The 12,548-nt window shown below is 37.8% G+C and overlaps 1 protein-coding gene across 4 annotated transcripts; it reads left to right on the forward strand.

Moving 5' to 3' along the window:
• The first annotated feature begins 212 nt into the window (after nucleotides 1-212).
• LOC138225051 (tumor necrosis factor receptor superfamily member 14-like) lies at nucleotides 213-9,708 on the forward strand. Of its 4 annotated transcripts, none has more exons than XM_069183777.1 (10): nucleotides 213-506; nucleotides 4,792-4,897; nucleotides 4,998-5,123; nucleotides 5,597-5,752; nucleotides 5,844-5,928; nucleotides 6,431-6,576; nucleotides 7,616-7,635; nucleotides 7,807-7,871; nucleotides 8,155-8,183; nucleotides 8,644-9,708. In XM_069183777.1, exons 1-10 carry the CDS (start codon nucleotides 453-455, stop codon nucleotides 8,661-8,663), a joined length of 807 nt encoding a protein of 268 aa, XP_069039878.1. In that variant the 5' UTR covers nucleotides 213-452; the 3' UTR covers nucleotides 8,664-9,708. The 4 variants fall into 4 exon arrangements, with proteins under 4 accessions (XP_069039878.1, XP_069039880.1, XP_069039877.1 ...); XM_069183779.1 differs by lacking the exon at nucleotides 213-506 and adding an exon at nucleotides 521-1,139; XM_069183776.1 differs by lacking the exon at nucleotides 213-506 and adding an exon at nucleotides 1,149-1,992.
• Nucleotides 9,709-12,548: the final 2,840 nt, after the last annotated feature.

A 12,548-nucleotide genomic window follows, 5' to 3' on the forward strand; every position in this document is an offset into this window, starting at 1 on the left:
GTGATGTTGCAAACCTGAAATAGTCAAACTTATGGTTCACTTTTATAATCAAGAGAATTTTTAAAGAGTAATTTGATTTATATTACTGATATACTGAATTCATATATCTAATGATGCTTTCTTCGTAAAATTAGGATATTTTGATAACGAGCGCAGTGTGGGAGATACCTGCTGTTAGCCCAGTTCAGGGGAACTTTGCATATTAAAACCTTCATAAACAGTTGGCCTTTTGATATGCAATAGGTTTCTTAGCTTTAAATTGAAACAGGTTTCTTTAAACACAAAATACTTCACCAAAGGAGCTAAATCCACACCATCATAAATTGAAACTGCAATGAACTAGTCCTTTCTTACTTCCCTTCAACAAATACTGCGGTCTAACTCTGGGGTAGTCGGTGACGCCTTTTATACGTGCAGCCTCTCGGGCGACCTCTAGTGGCAGGCGGTCGGAAATGAAACATTCCGCCATTTCAAGTCTAAAACCGCTTAAAATACTTTCTCCGTCGGTTAGTGACTCTTTGGGCTAAATAGCAATAATGTCTTATTGTACTGCGTTTTACAGTACATATTGTTCTTATTATTCTCATTATGCCTCTGGCTGCCAGGAAACTTCAAAATTAAGCTGCGTCACGAATTTACTAAGACAGCTATAAATGGGGGCCTTAAGGGCCTGTTTGGTATATTTCACTGCACATGCAGTGAAATATACGAAATAAATTACGAAAAGTTACGAAAAACCATTACAACTCTGCACCACTAGGCCACATACTGTATAGCACACTAGTTAGATAGTGTATCTGGATTATCGAAAGCAGCATGTTTTCATTTACATCACTATAAATTTGTAATCGGAGCACAATGATGCCGAGAAATTAAGACTATAAGGATGGTGACGTAACTGTGACTTCTGTTGTCTTTCAAGCCTGTAAAGTAAATCGTATTTGCATCTACATTAATGTTTTATTTTGTTTTTCCGTTCCTCGTGTTTAGGTGCAGCGTGTCTGATGGTTCGATTAAAATGGTTCAATTTCAGCCGTGTGTTAATGAAAACTAAAAGCTTTAATTAACAAATGGTGTCGTTTAAGTCGAGCAGCAGTGTTTGAACTTATTTCGAAGCGTCAGTCGGCTGACAGTTCTCGGTAAGTTATTATTGCATCTGAGATTCGGCGTTATTTAAATATTGAAACTACAACATTAAACCATAAGTTTTTTTGAATGACATAAAATAGTTGTTGAATAGCTTCCAAATTACTTAACATTTGTTTTGTTTTTTTCCCTGCGCTTCAAGTTTATATAACTCAAAATGTATGTAGCCTGCCAAAGAATAACTTAACAGGACACAAATATATTTATTTTATATTTCTTCTTAATTTCCAGTTAAGTATGGTGTCTGCTCTGTTTTGTTAGTTTGGAAAATAAAAAAAAACCTAAAGAAATGACAGTGATATATTTAACGACACAGAATACGATAGTGGCTCTTCCACGGCCACCTCTCGGCTCTACCCTCCCTGAGAACATGACAACACTCTTTTTTTATTATTTATGCATAAATAATAGTAAAACTTACAATACAAACAAGAGTACATGTAACATTTCAAGACACAAACATCGTAAGGGGTACACATTGCAAAATAAATTCAAATTACGAAAAAACATTACAACTCTGCACCACTAGGCCACATCCCTAGTGGAGGTACTTACTGGGTGTCAAAGACGCTGCCTGAGTAAAAAATATTGCCTTTCGGCCTTTCGGTCGGTTATTTTCCCCACATACACCACAGTTATTATTTTTTGAGGACATGATACATGATGGGAATTTTTATTTTTTGTTTTTTTCTTTTCTACGAAAATGTTATATTTCGTCAATTGTGGGTGGGCGCCTTTAGAACAAGGAGAAGTCACCATTGAAGGCGAAACTTTAACATGCAGTTATTTTATTCTGAATTCTTCCATCACTCGCAGAAACACCGAAACATGAAAACATTTTTTTCGGTAAGTTAAAAAAATAGTAATTGCTGCACTGACATGACTAAGTTTGTTTTCCTATTAAAAGTTTGATTTTTGTATGAAACGAAACCGAAACCCCCAAAATCTAGGTCTTCAGATATCGTCCTTAAATTGCCCTGACTGATTTATAATAATAATAATAATAATAATAATAATAATAATAATAATAATAATAAACTTTATTTTATATAGCGCCTTTAAAGGTGGCTTCTCAAAGCGCTTTACAGGATGACAATAACAATAAATAAGAAGACTACAACAATAAATAAGAAAATTTCACAAGACAGGACACAATTATAATTACAACAATACAACAATAACAATAGAGGAGACCGTGGAAGATGGTATTAAGAAGAGCAGAGGGGTGAAGAATGGAAGCAGTTAAGTAAAGGCTTTTCTGAAAAGGAGGGTTTTGAGTCTGGATTTGAAGGAGTTTAGAGAAGGTGACTCTCTAATATCCTTGGGCAAGGAGTTCCAGAGCTTGGGGGCATAGCAGGAGAAGGCCCTGTCGCCCATACAATGTAGACAGGCTTGGGGGACAGTAAGGAGGGCAGAATTTGAAGAGCGGAGGTTGCGAGGTGGGGAGTAGGGCGATAAAAGTTCAGACAGGTATTGAGGTGCCAAGCCATGTAAAGCCTTGTAGGTGAGCATGAGGATTTTAAAGTCTACGCGGAATTTGACCGGAAGCCAGTGCAAGGACTCCAGGATAGGAGTAATGTGAACACTTGCACTAGATCTGGTCAGGATTCTGGCTGCTGAATTTTGGACATACTGCAGCTTGTTCAGAGTAGATTTAGATACCCCAGGGAGCAGAGCATTGCAGTAGTCAATTCGAGAGAATACAAATATGTTGATCAGCTTTTCAGCCACAGTTAATGATAGCATAGGGCGTAGTCTTGCGATATTTCTAAGGTGAAAAAAAGATGTTTTGACAGTATGCTGTACATGTGGGTCGAATGTTAAGCCAGAATCGAATATAACCCCAAGGTTTTTCAATTTTGATTGGAGCTCAAGTACAGAGCCATCTACAGACAGGGTTACAGGACTGGCTTTACGAAGTTGATGGGGGGTACCAATAAGCATGACTTCAGTCTTGTCACAGTTAAGATGAAGGAAGTTTTGAGTCATCCAAATTTTTATGTCAGAGATGCAATTAGATAGAATAGAGACAGCCACATCAGTGTCGGGTTTGGTATGGATGTATATTTGAGTATCGTCAGCGTAAAAATGAAAGCTGAGGCCATGTGATCTTAAAAGCTGACCAAGTGGGAACATGTAAATGCTGAAGAGCAAGGGGCCCAGTATTGAGCCCTGAGGGACACCAGACTTGACAAGACCAATTTCAGACCTGTACCCATTGAGAGAGACAAAGTGACAGCGATCAGTGAGGTAAGACTTAAACCATTTGAGGGCAGTGTCAGAGACTCCAAACACAGTCTCGAGACGAGAAAGCAAGATGTTATGGTCAACAGTGTCAAAGGCAGCACTGAGATCAAGAAGGATGAGTATGGAAAGAGAACCAGAATCAGAAGCTATTAGGAGATCGTTGGTGACTTTGACTAGGGCGGTTTCTGTGCTGTGAAGTTGACGGAAGCCAGATTGGAGGGGTTCGAAAAGGTTGTTTGTCATGAGGTGGTTATGTAACTGAAGTGTGACAGCACGTTCTAGAATTTTAGAGAGAAAGGGTAAGTTGGAGATGGGGCGAAAGTTGTTAAGATTGTCGAGAGCCATGTTAGGCTTCTTTGGCACTGGGGTAATAGCAGCAGTTTTGAGGACCGTTGGTACAATGCCGGTGCTCAAGGATTCATGTATTATATTGAGGACAATGGGACAGAGAGAAGAGAAACAGGACTGGAATAAAGTGGTGGGAATGGGATCTAAAATAGATGTGGTGGGTTTTACACCCAAATGCGTGACTTTTAATCAATAAAAATCGATATTGTTATGAAATGGAAGGAACTGCGCTGGTATCCGGTCGATATTTTAGGTATCTAGGCAGCTAGCTCACACACAAAAAACTTTTTGTTTAAATCTGTCTTTATACTTTTCAGCATTAGTTAATAATTTGTGGCCGATTTACACTAACCCAGTTTACAAAGGCCCCTATAATGATAAACAGTGAAGTAATCGTCATTTTCTTTCACCATAAGCGTTTCTTCTTTACCCTTTATTTCCTTTCAGTGCAGTCTTCCTTGTCTGTTTTATATGCATAGATTTACATCACAGACTTGCTTTTCTGTTCTGTATTAAAACATGCAATAAACAGTAAACAAAAAGTGATTGTGGCCTGATGTCCATTTATGTCACTTGGCAAAGCCAAATGCAGAATCACGTTTTCCTGTTGAGAAAGAAAGTATATGAACCATGTGAAGAACATTTACATATAGACACTGTGCTCTGCAACTGAAGTTACACCTGTAGCAGTCCATTTTGTATTGTGTATTGCTAAGGAAAGCTGAGAGAATTAGTATTTATAGGCACAGCTTTTTTTTAAAACAAGTTATGCAATTTAAAAATCTCAGTATTGTGTTAAATGTTGACAAGAGCTGTAATTATTCACATCAGTTTGATGAAATCAGATGTATTATTATGCTGATGTACTGTCATCTTCAGCTGGAGGACTCTCTAAGACATATCTGTGATTTACAATATTGATCTGCACACTTACAAACATAACTCTTACAGCTAAAAGCAAAGAGGAAGTTAAAATGATTCATCACACTTGCATCACTGTCTTGATGTTGTACCTTTCTGCATGGTTGAATAATTATGTTTTTAAAACAGGTTGTGATATTCCTCCTCGCATTATTCCATGGATTTGCAGTTGGGAAACAGTGTGGCCCAGCAGAATACAAAGTAAATGGAGAGTGCTGTCCCATGTGCCCAGCAGGTACACAATTCTGAAGCTTTGCATATTCCTGGCATTGACTACTTTGAATGACTTTGTAATATGTTAAATTTTATTTTTACCCCTTCATCTTCTCTACCAGGATCTCGGGTTCTACACCACTGTACAGAGTTCAAAAGCACTACCTGTATACCTTGTGTAGGATCAACTTACATAGATCAGTCCAATAGATTATCAACATGTTTGCAGTGTAAAGTCTGTGATCCAGGTAAGAGAGTATTTCTGAAACACCAAATTTTTACTCCTGTACCCTCTTGGCAGTGGGACGTGCAGAGATGCTCATTCAGTGCTTTGCTGAGCTCCACAGCGGCTTACAGGAGAGGTGATGCAGCCTGGAGGGATGTTGTACTGAGTCTCTGTTTGTCAGAAAGCTGAAGGAGACATACAGTAGACCTTCCATGGTGGCACTTAGCCAATTGTGCACCATGTGTTTAGGAATCCTGGTCATAGTCAACAAGTGACAATATTTCATTTCCATACTATGTTACAGATGAGCCACAGAGCCTCAGCTTCAGTAAGAGTCAGTGTATATATTTAATAGGACTGATTCTAGGAGTTCGCTAAATATCATCAGAATACAGTGTTGTATTTAATGATATTCAGTTGTGCATAATATTTTCTATCCTTTTTAGTATCTTTGTAGGCTTAAACTCAGTTTTAAAAGCTTTTTTTCATGTTAAGGACTTGGACTACAAAATCTCAGTGACTGTACCTCGACTAGGAACAGACTCTGCCGTGTTTTGATTCACTATTACTGCACGGACAAAGCAGATGGAGACTGCAGGGCTGCTCGCCCACATACTGTGTGTAAACCAGGACAGAGAATTAAAAAGCAAGGTAAGGCTGCATCTCGGATTTCTTGTTTTCCTGAAATCATACAATGTAAACCACATACAGGATTTTAATTTTGAATCTTTTACATGTAAAGGAACAGAGACATCAGATACAGAATGTGAGGACTGTCCAGAAGAGACATATTCTCCACATGGCATAGAGTGTACCCGATGGACAGAGTAAGTAGCTAGTTTGTTTAGAATTGTTATGCTGTAAAAACATACACGTATGTACATGTTTTTGCTAGTGAATATTCCATTTTAAGCACTGACAGTTTTTCATCCATCTGTCCTCAATATGTCTCTTATCTCGATGAAGGTTGTGGAAAGCACAGCCTATTCTGGAGGGATAAGGCACCAATCGATCACAGGGCAGTAAAGAAAGAGACATTTTAGAGTAGGTGGTAAAAGCTAACTTGCATGTTAGGCTTGATCTGAATTAGAATGTGAAATGTATACAGTAGAAAAGAATCTGATCAGTGACAAGGTAATTGATACAGTTGCAAAGGTTACAAATACCTGTAATAATGTTTCTTAAAGCAGTTCAGTATTTCTTTTTAATGGCACAAAATACTTCATTTTAATTAATTATCATTTTTCATTATAACCAAACCAGCAACATATTTTTTTAGATTGAAACCTGCTTAGGAATGTTTTTGATGTTTTGACACATTTTCTTTAGCTGTGCCGTGCTTGGTAAAGTAAAGATGAAAGATGGAAGCTCAACAGATGATGTTTCTTGCCAGAAAAAATCACCTCGTCCTCATATAGGGACTGTTGTTGTATTTGCACTGTGGATATGCGCAGTTGTATACTTATTCACAAGAGGTGAGTGGGGTTTTGTGATATACAGTATAAAATTAAGTGCAGGCTTTGCTGGGGCTTATTGTTCTTAGTACAAGAAATAGTGTTTTCAAGTACTCAGTGTCAGGATGAGGTGCAGAGGGAAGGTGCAGCACAGCACACATTTGAAAGATTCAGTCCTCTTTGCAGGATTACCTGCAAGAGATTAAAACACCAGAAACTTTTATACAGTCAGCATCTTTGTCATTACCTGTCGACAGGTAGTGTAATTGGTACCAGTCTGAAGATAATGGAGCATTATTTGATCCCGATTTATGATTGCTGCAGGAATATTTCTGATTTGAAATTTCAGACTTCAAAATAATATAACATCTTCATTAGTACAGTTTCAAGACTTCAGTGGCTTGCAAAATATGCAGTAGGTCGAATGGTAGCATTAGCATTTTGCATCCCTACAGCACGTAAGGTCTCTGAATGCCGTGATCTCATGCTCCAGTGCTCTCTAAGCAGGCACAGTGTTTGAAATCAAGGCTGAATGAAGGTGAAGAGATCTCTGATGGCCCTGCTGGCTTCCATTCACTGGGACAGTGGTCTTGTACCATAGACTTAAACTGGCCCATCCAAGGGGAAGGGATGTGGTGCTTTTCAGTGCAGTTTTCCTTGTCAAGACAGAAAGGTGCCAGTACTTTTGAGCACCTCAGAGTGTGTAGAAATAAGTCTTCCAGTTTCTTATGTCAGCAGGTAAGTCAGTGCATGATGTCAGTAAAACATCTGCACGGTCAGTTTTTTGTGGTACCAAGCAAAAAAAAAAAAGGATCATAATTATTCATTATAATTAAAAAAATAATTAGTAGAATTATTAAAAAACAAAAACAGTTTAGCTTTCTGAATATCATAGGAAAGATCTAACAATATACATTATTCTGTATTTAATGTAAGTACTGAAGCACTGTTTTTTCTGTGTTTTTACCTATGTACTGTTTATCTGTTTTGTACAGCACTTTGACCTGGAAGATGATGTATACAATAAATGATTAATTGTAGCTATTGTTGTTGTTTTCAGCCCGACTATGCTGTTCAGAGGTTAGTGCTATTTACAAATCTTCTCCATCAATGTCAGGTTTTTGTACGCAGTGTACTGGTCCAAACTGGAAACTTTGGGCTTTATTTGAATATTTTTCATGAGTAATTCTCATTTACAGTACTAACATTTTAAAAGATCTCTCATTGTAATAAACGTGTCCTGTTTTATAGAAATGCCCTATACAAGAAACCAACCGGGGTAGCGTGGCACAACAGTTGGGAAATGGTTCTTTTCTGTAAGTCCACTGTGGTGAAAACAGCTTGAAGGCTTTTAATTTCCAAAGCTGCCGATTCCCCACTTCATGTGTTGTTCATTATTAGACTTTATATTAAGGTACATAGGGATTGGAAAGAAATATCGTTTTTCAGTGAAAGTCAGACAAAATAAATGTTGAACGTGTTTTAGTTTGAGAGTACCACAACAATGTAAAAATGCAACAAAATATCATACTCACTCTACTATGCTGTTGCGATCTAGAAACAAAAGTAATTTGTGTCCTATTCATTTTTTTAATTAAGGACAGGAAATGAAAATGCTGCAACTCAGTGTAAGTAAACCTTAAAAAATTACATTTACTTATTTACAGTTTTCTGAAGGAATGCTGAGATGGTCAAAGAGTGACTGGGACTTTAAATAAAAACACATTTTTTATAGACATGATTACTACTTTAACATGCCATACTCTCTTGGTAGTGTTTGGAAACTAAGAAGTGATCAGCGAGTTCAGTTTAGTACTCAGTGGGTATTGATCTCCAGCACCCAGTTATCTTTCAGCTCAGAACTCTAGGATCAGGGGAAATCTGGAAGCTGAAAGCCTATTTAACAGACAAGTCATTTTTATGATGGACTTTGAACATAAGTTGGTTCTCTGTAAAAATGATTTTAATTCTAACTGCATTTTTTAAAGTAAACTTTCTGGGTGTTATTTAGAAAACGCATAAAATATGCAATATGAGATAACCAATGCTGAGAATGTTTTCAGTTTATTTTTCCCCATTCTTTTTTAGCTGGTGGGATACAGACGTGAAATATCAAGGAAGACCAGCAGGATTTGCAAACAGTGCCAGTGTGACGGACGTCTGCAGACTCGGGGCATCTTAGAACATCTAGGCAGTCTAAGGAGCTTGGCGGTGCCTGCTGACATCACACAGGCCTCTACTAGCAATGCAGAGCAAACACGACAGTGAGGAGACCTGCTGCATGGACACTCGTAGTACCTCGGGGTCAGCTAAAAACATCACAAGTGGTTTCTTCAGAAAACTGAAGTGAAGCTCTGGAATTGGGACAGTGAAGGTGGCATGCCCAGATCAGCGCAACTCAGCCGTACAAAAGCCAAGGATGCAATAATTAGACCTTAGATTGTTACACAGTTCCGTGTTGGGTGTGCTCTTTTTCAATCTATGCAAGACATGGACAGATTGAGTTACACATTTCAAACTGAATCAGTTTATCCCACCGGTTTTGAGCTGGATGTGGACTCACAACTCATTCAGCTTGTGACCAAAACGAATGCACAACCATGTCATTTATCAGCTGACAAACTGCGGGAGTGAAACGTGAGTTCACTCCATAACTCTGGAGCGTAAACTGAACCTGGGGGCTTGAGGGATGTGAAACAATATATGTTCAGCATTAACATTAAGAAGAGAAAGATCTCGGCTTGTTTCGTAGTTCCATGGTGTTTTTATCTGGAAAATAGAATTGGACCAAGTCATGTTTAAAGGATGTGATGTGACAAAGGTGTAATGCATTTCCAGAACCTAGGAACCCAATCCTATTCCTGGTGACCCACACACCTGTTGGTTTGTGTTCCAGCCAGTTACACTCAGATGCTTCGTTGAAATAATAATAATGACTTGTGACTAGAAACAAGATGCAAATATTCAATTAAAGCTACTCAGCAGATCACGTAATGCTTTGGTTATCTTTTTATCAATAAATACTATTAGGTGGGATGGAATTGACACCAGCAGGTGTGTGGGTCAGCAGGACCAGGACTGGGACCCAGAGCTGTATTGTATTGAAATAACATGTAATCTGCTGCTTTTGTATAAAGTGAAACATTTCAGTCATTTTCTTATTTCAAGTTTTTAATACATGTGTTAACATTGTATGCCCTGTGACCAGGCTGTCACAGAATTTTTATGAACACGATTCATTGCTGAAAAACCATCTTGTGATTCATCACTGGCAGATGAGGTGTGTGGAAAAAGTAGAAGGGACACAAGCAAATGGACACAATCAAAACTCAAGCCTTTTACATGAACACAAGAACACAAATCCCTGACCAGGGTGACTGTGATTGTCGTGTTTTACTGTCTCAGCTGATCAGTCCTGGTCAAGACTTTGTTCATGTCATTCTTTTGTGTTGTTGGTGACTACAGGTTTATATAGTAACATGAGAATCAGTAATTGGTTGAACCTGAACACGTGGGAAGAGCATTTTTTAATTGTGTGTCTGTGTCCTGTGTTGATTGCTGGTGTTTATGTGGAGAGTTATTGGGTAGTTTGAGGAACAGCGACTAATTGGTGCTCTTAATTTGGTTCACTGTGTTTTGAGTCGTTATGCTTTAACCATCAACCAAATAAAACATAGTGTAATCTTTGTTACTTAATTCTTCTGCAAAGCATTTCTGTAGCTTATCTAGTGTAAATGTAACATACATTATTGTATCTGTATCCTTTTAGACTGTGAAACCAATATAAATATAAAGGCATTTGGTCTCTTCATTTAAATGAAGCAGTGCTGTGTTTGAAATAGTCCAGGCACTATTAAAATCAGGCATGAAGACATTGCATAGTTTACAGTGGAATGGCCACATTCTCTGGCTATTATAAAAACATAAGTCACTGTTGTCAGCTGTATTGCACTTTGTTTTTGTATGGGGGAAAAAAGTCTTTAACACTCTGTAAAAATGTCACTAACATTCACTAACAAAGCACTGAAGGAAGATCTTTTCATGGCATTTTAGCATGAGTAAGAGTGATACTAGACATTGAAAGGCACAGTGAGCCTGGTGCAGAGTTTCTTATTGCCATTTCTGTGGAGTGCTGGAGATAGTGTGGGTGTTGGCTACAGTACAATGGAAAGGAAAGGGTACCAGGCTGTGATGGTAGTTAGGTGTCTACTACCTGTGTGCCTGTTCAAGGCAACAGAGATGGCTACTCTTTAGTAACCTGGATAAGGCCAATGTTAAATATAGGAAAAGAGACTGCAAGGAAGGGACCCTCCACAGATGTGTGACATCTTACTACTCGATCGAAGAAGACGGGAAAGTGGATTCTGGGTAAAACAACAGTGTAAAATCTGTGAAAAATCTTTCACTGCGTCTTGTATACGCCCAGTTAACACTATAGTTTGTGATTCTCTCTTTGTGGACTGTGGATATTATGTCAGTATAGCTAGGAGAAAACCTGGAATACTTTTCTCTACTTGGGCTTTGGGAACCAAGTAATATAAAGTATTTAAAGAAGATAGAGTGATGAGGTGTGATTACTGCTATGATCAGTTAAGAGTTGTATTGCTTGATTAAACCATTATAATTTTTGCTGTCAGTAAAGGAGATCTATTTTGGTTTGCAGCTGGGCAGAATCTTGGATTTGGATTTGTGGACAAGCGCAAAGCAGCTTTTAAAATTATGGCAGTGTTGTCAATTGTACTTTATAATGCACAATTGTTATTCAAATCACTTTAAAAAAAATCTTTTATAAAAGTTTTAGATATTATAAAAATGGGTGTATCGTGAACATTTAGTTGTTGAAAGCTTTTATGAACAAATGTTTTAAAACGAGTATTTCAGAATCTAAACTTACCTCCAGTTTTCATCTACAGCACTTCAGTTATTGTTATTTTTGTTAACTACCATATATTATTTCTAAATTACTTCATCCTCGATGGGGTGATGTGATGTTGCAAACCTGAAACTGTTAAACTTATGGTTCACTTTTATAATCAAGAGAATTTTTAAAGAGTAATTTGATTTATATTACTGATATACTGAATTAATATATCTAATGATGCTTTCTTTGTAAAATTAGTATATTTTGATAACGAGCGCAGTGTGGGAGATCCCTGCTGTTAGCCCAGTTCAGGGGAACTTTGCATATTAAAACCTACATAAACAGTTGGCCTTTTGATATGCAATAGGTTTCTTAGCTTTAAATTGAAACAGGTTTCTTTTAACACAAAATACTTCACCAAACGAGCTAAATCCGCACCATCATAAATTGAAACTGCAATGAACTAGTCCTTTCTTACTTCCCTTCAACAAATACTGCGGTCTAACTCTGGGGTAGTCGGTGACGCCTTTAATATGTGCAGCCTCTCGGGCGACCTCTAGTGGCAGGCGGTCGGAAATGAAACATTCCGCCATTTCAAGTCTAAAACCGCTTAAAATTCTTTCTCCGTCGGTTAGTGACTCTTTGGGCTAAGTAGCAATATTGTTTTATTGTACTGCGTTTTACAATACATATTGTTCTTATTATTCTCATTATGCCTCTGGCTGCCAGGAAACTTCAAAATTAAGCTGCGTCACACGAATTTACTAAGACATCTATAAATGGGGGCCTTAAGGTCCTGTTTGGTGTATTTCACTGCACATGTTGCTGCTCCGGTCAGATAGTGTATCTGGATAATTGAAAGCAGCATGTTTTCATTTACATCACTATAAATTTGTAATCGGAGCACAATGATTCCGAGAAATTAAGACTATAAGGATGGTGACGTAACTGTGACTTCTGTTGTCTTTCAAGCCTGTACAGTAAATAGTATTTGCATCTACTTATGTTTTATTTTGTTTTTCCGTTCCTCGTGTTTAGGGTACGATTTCAGCCGTGTGTTCATGAAAACTAAAAGCTTTAATTAACAAATGGTGTCGTTTAAGTCGAGTAGCAGTGTTTGAACTTATTTCGA

The sequence above is a fragment of the Lepisosteus oculatus genome, chromosome 25, assembly GCF_040954835.1.
Source record: "Lepisosteus oculatus isolate fLepOcu1 chromosome 25, fLepOcu1.hap2, whole genome shotgun sequence".
NCBI classification, from domain to species: domain Eukaryota; kingdom Metazoa; phylum Chordata; class Actinopteri; order Semionotiformes; family Lepisosteidae; genus Lepisosteus; species Lepisosteus oculatus.